Genomic DNA, 6,514 nt, shown 5'->3' on the forward strand with positions numbered 1-6,514 from the left:
AGAACAACAGGTTAAAATAATAATTCACGAGACTACAGTCTATGATAAACTTTACATATTTAGAATGAATACCAACTCTTTAATAGGAAGGAAAATAAAATTCTTTGAGCCAAGAAAAAAAAAAATAGGCTAAGTGTGATGGCTTACACATGTAATCCCAGCACTTTAGGAGGCTGAGGCGGGTGGATCACTTGAGGTCAGGAGTTCAAGACCAGCCTGGCCAACATGGTGAAACCCCGTCTCTACTGAAAACACAAAAAATTAGCCAGGTGTGGTGGCACATGGCTGTAGTCCCAGCTTCTTAGGAGGCTGAGGTGGGATAATCACTTGAACCCAGAAGGCAGAGGTTGCAGTGAGCCGAGATGGCGCCACTGTACTCCAGCTTGGGCAACAGAGCACAGAGCGAGACCCTGTCTCAAAAAGAAAAAAGGAAAAAAAAGGAGTTGTTCCAATAAATATGATGGAATATATATAATGTGGGAAGGGAATCAAGAACCTGCTAAATGAAGCAAGTAGGTTCACACCGACATTTATTAAGACTTATTTTTCCGTGGTCCTCAATCACAGAACAATTAAGCAACCATATACAATTTAACAGACCTGAATATGAGAAACACATTTAAATTCATCATTGGATTAAACACATTTCAAAATGGAAAGACAAATATTTTAATTACTGACCTAAAACAACACTACCTATGAAATTCATGCACTATTGCTTTCAGATTACTTACAGGATTATATCAACTTAACATTTCTTTGTGAGATTAAGCATTTGAAATCCATAGAGAACTATTTTAAATATGAGCCACTAATTAACAAAATACACATATAGCTTCTACATTTCCATCAGGTTATTATGTATTTTCTAGAGACTACATGACCCGCTATGCATGAGGCTTTTTGAAGTACTTACATTTATAGGATTTTGCTATATTTTAAGTCTTTGAATGACTTTTTTTGTTTTTTTTGAGATGAGGTCTTGCTATGTTTTGCACACTTGAAACTCCGTCTCAAACTCCTGACTTCAAGTGATCCTCCTGCCTCAGCCTCCCAAAGTGCTGGGATTACAGGTGTGAGCCACCACACCCAGCCAGAGCCGAAACACCTGTTCAGATTCAATACCTCAACTAATGAGGCCCTGCTGGGATTGAAACCCAGCATCTCCTGTTTGACAGACAAGTACTTTAATCCACGAAGCCACAGAGCCCTCAAATGACTTTAAAAGTATATTATAATGGAAAACCTTCCTCGTGGTTTTCACATTTACAGTGTTTTGATCCAGAGTGCATTCTTACATGTTGTTGAAAGCATGTGGGCTGGTTAAAAACGTTTGGACATTGCTTATATTCAAGAGCTTTCCCTCCTCTGTGTGTTCTTTCATGGCTTCAAGTGGAACTAAAATGACTAAAGGCTCTCCCACACTCTTTACATTTACCAGGGTTCTCTCCACTATGCATTCAATGTGTGACAGGATTGTGTGATGACAAAACCTTTCCTACACTCTTTACACAGGATTTCTCTCAAATATGTGTTCCCTTCCAAAAAGCATTTGTTCGGTTTTCTCCATGATGAGTTATTTCCTGTATTTGAAAGGAACTAAAATGATTGAAAGCTTTCCCATGTTACTTACATTTATATGGCTTCTCTCCAGAATTCTTTCTTTCATGTATTAAAAAAGGCACCAACAGAATTTCATGCTTTCCCACATTACTTACATTCATAGGGTTTCTCTTCAGTGAGTATTTTAATGTATCTGACATGAACCCAGAGCATTAAAGGCTTTCCCACATGCATTTATAAGGTGGTCCATCTTCAGCGTGTGTTAACATGTGTCTCTGGAAGCTGGCACGGCAAGAATAGGCTTTCCCACATTCCTTACAATGATAGGGTTTCTGTCCAGTGTGAGTCCTTTCATGTAGTCGAAAGGAACTAGAAGATCTAAAGGCTTTACCACATCGCTTACATTCAAAGGGTTTCTCACCAGTGTGAATCATTTCATGTGTTCGAAAGGAGTTGAGATAACTGAAGGCTTTCCCACATTGCTTACACTCATAGGGTTTCTCTCCAGTATGAGTTCTTTCATGTATTCGAATTGATGTCGAGGAAACGAAAGCTTTACCACAATGTTTACATACATAGGGTTTCTCTCCAGTGTGAGTTCTTTCATGTATTCGAAATGGACTCAGAGAATGAAAGGGTTTCCCACATACCTTACATTTGTAAGGTCCTTCTCCAGTATGTTTTATCATGTGTCTTCGCATACTGGGGATGCAGCTGAATGCTTCCCCACATTCCTTACATTCATAGGGTTTTTCTCCAGTGTGAGTCCTTTCATGTATTTGAAAAGTACTGGCGGATCTAAAGGCTTTACCACATTGCTTACATACAAAGGGCTTCTCACCAGTGTGAATTCTTTCATGTAGTCGAAGGGAGGGGAGATAACTGAAGGCCTTCCCACACTGCTTGCATTCATAAGGTTTCTCTCCAGTATGGGTTCTTTCATGTATTCTTAAGGTTGGGGAACAACTGAAGGCTTTACCACATTGCTTACATTTAAAGGGTTTCTCTCCAGTGTGAATCCTTTCATGTACTTGAAATGAACTCAGAGAATGAAAGGGTTTCCCACATACCTGACATTTATAAGGCCCATCTCCTGTGTGCTTTATCATGTGTCTTCGAACACTTGTGATACAAGTGAAGGCTTTTCCACATTCCTTACATTCATAGGGTTTCTCTCCAGTGTGACTTCTTTCATGTGTTCGAAATCTACTGGGATAATCAAATGCTTTTCCACATACCTTACATTTATATGGTGTATATCCACTGTGTGTGATAATGTGTCTTCTAATTCTTTTGAGAGAAAAGAAGGTTTTTCCACATTCCTTACAATCATAGAGTTTCTCTCCAGTGTGAATTATCTCATGTGTTCGAAAGGAGTGGTGAGAACTGAAGGGTTTCCAACATTGGTTACGTGTATCTGGCTTCTCTCCATATTCCTGATATTCCTTTGGTTCATGTCCACTGTGATCTCTGATGTGTCTATTAAGGGATGAGTGACCCATGCTGACTTCTCCATATACAAAGCTTTCACAGAGTTTCACTCCAGGAATTTTCTTGCTCAGATTCTGATTTGCAAACTGGCTAAAAATTCCTCCACGCTGACTACCATCTTTACTTTGATAGAATCTTTCTAACATATGACTTCTGTAAAAAATGAGAAGGACGTTACTAAGCATTTGTTAACCGTTTTATATTAAAAGCTATTAAACTTGCATTTTCAATATTATCAGGTAAAGCGTAGACTTGATGCCAAGTCTGATTTGAGTATGAATGGATTCAATGCTCTGCAATGGGCTTGACCACAACTATCACTCAGTGATACTCCTAAATAGACTTTCTTAATTCTCTTGCCAAATGAACGTTTTTATAAAAACTGAACATCTGTTTACACTGAAGAGTATGTATTTGGGGAAATATTCTAAAAATAAATCAATTTGAAGCTTGGCTTATCAGTTATGTTTGCCTGTTTTTAAAATTTCATGACATGCTGAGATACTTTCAATGGAATTTGCTTTGTCGGAGTACAGATTACCTTAGATTTCTCCTTCGGTGTTTGTAGTGATCTTTAATGTTCTGGTCCTTCCATTTTTTCCCTAAAACAGAGACCCAGAAAAATACTGAATTAGTGCAAAATTATAGAAAAATTACTAGATTCTAGGTTCATGTTACCCTGTGACTATGCCTGTTTTAGCCCCCCAAGTATTCTTCCTCCATGATGCAAACCATGGAACAGCATCACTGCACAAGAAACACTTCTTCTCCAATTGACTAAATGATGGAAGCATATAATCCTTACCTATAGAGGCCAGATTCCTCATGGTTTCCCACATCACATCTCTGTAGAGATTCTTCTGGGAAGGATCCAGCAAAGCCCACTCCTCCTGGGTGAAGTTCACATCTACATCCTCGAAGGCCACCGAGTCCTGAAACATCCCACACATGTGGAGAGGATAATGGGTGAGACAGACAGGGCTGGGGAACTTTACTCAATTCCTAAGAAGTTCACGTTTCAGGGGTCTCCAAACATTTACTCCACTGTTTGGTCAGCATACTCACTTCCTTCCACACAGCAACTCTCATACTAGTATTGAACTACTGGGTAGAGCAACAGCAGTGTCTGATATCTTTCTTGGTGGTGGTTCCAAGGAGTAATACATGCTGCCTGAGTCACATCTAATGTCTGCTCGTACAGTGGACCTGGAGAACCTGTCATAACAAAGTCCTACCACCTAGTGAGGAAAAGAGTTTATACTAGCAGTCCTGAGACTGCTTACCCTTTAAAAAAGGCTCCTCACTCCTGACAACGTTCATCTGAGGTAGGAGACCAACAGGACTTGTTTTCTGATCACAACTCTCCTGGCCAAAACAGGATCTGGCACAGGCAGGTTAAAGTAAAGAAAGTGGCCAAAACCAGATGACGAGAACGGAGATCTCTAGAGGCTCTCGCTGCTCATTAGCATAAAACACTCCCCCCAATGCTATGACAGTTTACAAATGCCATGGCAATGATCTGAAAGTTATCACTCCTTCCTTAGAAAGTTTTAAATAACCCACCCCTTAATTTGCATATAATTGAAAGTGGGTATATACGTAGTTGCCAAGAGCCCATATGTTGCTGACTCTGGGTGTACTGCCTACGAGTTAGCACTGATCCACAAAGACCAGTACTGTTAAATAAAAGACTGCTATCTAACACCATTGGCCTGCCCTTGAATTCTTCCCTGGGCAAAGCCAGAAACCATACTGGGATAAGCCCCAATTTTAGGGCACACCTGTCCTGTATCACATCCATTCCTGGTATCTGGCAAATGGATTTGGGGAAGGAGCCCAATGACCTATATAAGAGTAGCTTAGTGCCTAAACTTTTTATGGAAAAAATATGAAAATTTCTGGTCTCCCACCTTCCGAGAGTTTGGGATTTCGTTACACGCGTAACCCACACTGCCCACCTGATGAGCCCCCAGAAACATGCTAGCAAGCATTTCACATGTGTTCTCACAATTGGTAACTGGGAAAATTAATCCCATCTTCTGTTATTACACTAAGAGAGAATACTCACAAGCTCGTACCTATCGTGCAGATCAAATATAATTAAGCACTAAATGAAGGATTTTTTACCATCTTTTTTTTTTTGAGATGGAGTCTGGCTCTCAGTCACCCAGGCTAGAGTGCAGTGGTGCAATCTCGGCTCACTGCAAGCTCCGCCTCCCGAGTTCAAGCCATTCTCCTGCCTCAGCTTCCCGAGTAGCTGGGACTACAGGTGCCCGCCACCACGCCCAGCTAATTTTTTGTATTTTTTAGTAGAGACGGAGTTTCGTGTTAGCCAGGATGGTCTCGATCTCCTGACCTCGTGATCCGTCCACCTTGGCCTCCTAAAGTGTTGGGATTACAGACGTGAGCCACCAGGCCCGTGCCTGGCTTTTTTTTGAGACGGAGTCTCGCTCTGTCGCCCAGGCTGGAGTGCAGTGACCGGATCTCAGCTCAGCTCACTGCAAGCTCCGCCTCCCAGGTTTACGCCATTCTCCTGCCTCAGCCTCCCGAGTAGCTGGGACTACATTAGCTGGGGCTACAGGCGCCCGCCACCTCGCCCGGTTTTTTTTATTTTTTATTTTTTTAGTAGAGACGGGGTTTCACCATGTTAGCCAGGATGGTCTCAATCTCCAGACCTCGTGATCCGCCCATCTCGGCCTCCCAAAGTGCTGGGATTACAGGCTTGAGCCACCGTGCCCGGCCTTTTTTTTTTTTTTTGGATGGAGTCTTGCTCCATCGCCCAGGCTGGAGTGCAGTGGCAGGGTCTTGGGTCACTGCAACCTCTGCCTCCCAGGCCCAAGCGATTATCCTGCCTCAACCTCCTGAGGAGGTGGGAGTACAGGCATGTGCCACCACATTCAGCTAATTTTTGTATTTTTAAATAGAGATGGGGTTTCACCATGTTGGCCAGGCTGGTCTCAAACTCCTGACCTCAAGTGATCTGCCAGCCTCGGCCTCCCAAAGTGCTGGGATTACAGGCGTGAGCCACTGCACCCAGCTTCGTGAATCTTCACTAAATTGGTAAAAATAAATTGGTGAATTCACCAATTTATCTACCTATTTTCTCATCAAAATGTATTCAGTGGCCAGGTGAACAGGCTTGTACCTGTAATTCCATCACGTTGGGAGGTTGAGGCAGAAGAACTGTTTGAGCCCAGGAGTTCAAGATCAGTTTGGGCAATGCAGTGAGAACCTCCGTCTCTACAAAAAAATTTTAAAAATCAGCCAGCAGTGCTAGTGCACGCCTGTAGTCCCAGCTACTCAGGAGGCTGAGGTGAGAGGACTCCTTGAGCCCAGGAGTATGAGAATGCAGCAGGCCATTGGGTGCCACTGCACTCCAACTTGGGCAAAAGAGGAAGACCCTGTCTCAAAATAGATAGATAGATAGATAGATAGATAGATAGATAGATAGATAGATAGA

General features: G+C 42.2%; 1 protein-coding gene across 2 annotated transcripts in view; it reads right to left on the minus strand.

Moving 5' to 3' along the window:
* Positions 1-513: 513 nt before the first annotated feature.
* Positions 514-6,514, minus strand: part of LOC111523819 (zinc finger protein 136) — a 32,283-nt gene continuing 26,282 nt past the window's right edge. For both annotated transcript variants that reach the window (XM_023188690.3, XM_023188691.2), the window contains 3 exons: positions 3,860-3,986; positions 3,596-3,656; positions 514-3,207 (listed from right to left, as the gene is read on the minus strand). In XM_023188690.3, coding sequence (XP_023044458.1) covers positions 1,776-3,207; positions 3,596-3,656; positions 3,860-3,986 — 1,620 coding nt within the window. In that variant the 3' untranslated portion in view covers positions 514-1,775. The remainder of the gene's footprint in view (positions 3,208-3,595; positions 3,657-3,859; positions 3,987-6,514) is intronic.

Source organism: Piliocolobus tephrosceles, chromosome 21 (genome assembly GCF_002776525.5).
Source record: "Piliocolobus tephrosceles isolate RC106 chromosome 21, ASM277652v3, whole genome shotgun sequence".
Lineage (NCBI taxonomy): Eukaryota > Metazoa > Chordata > Mammalia > Primates > Cercopithecidae > Piliocolobus > Piliocolobus tephrosceles.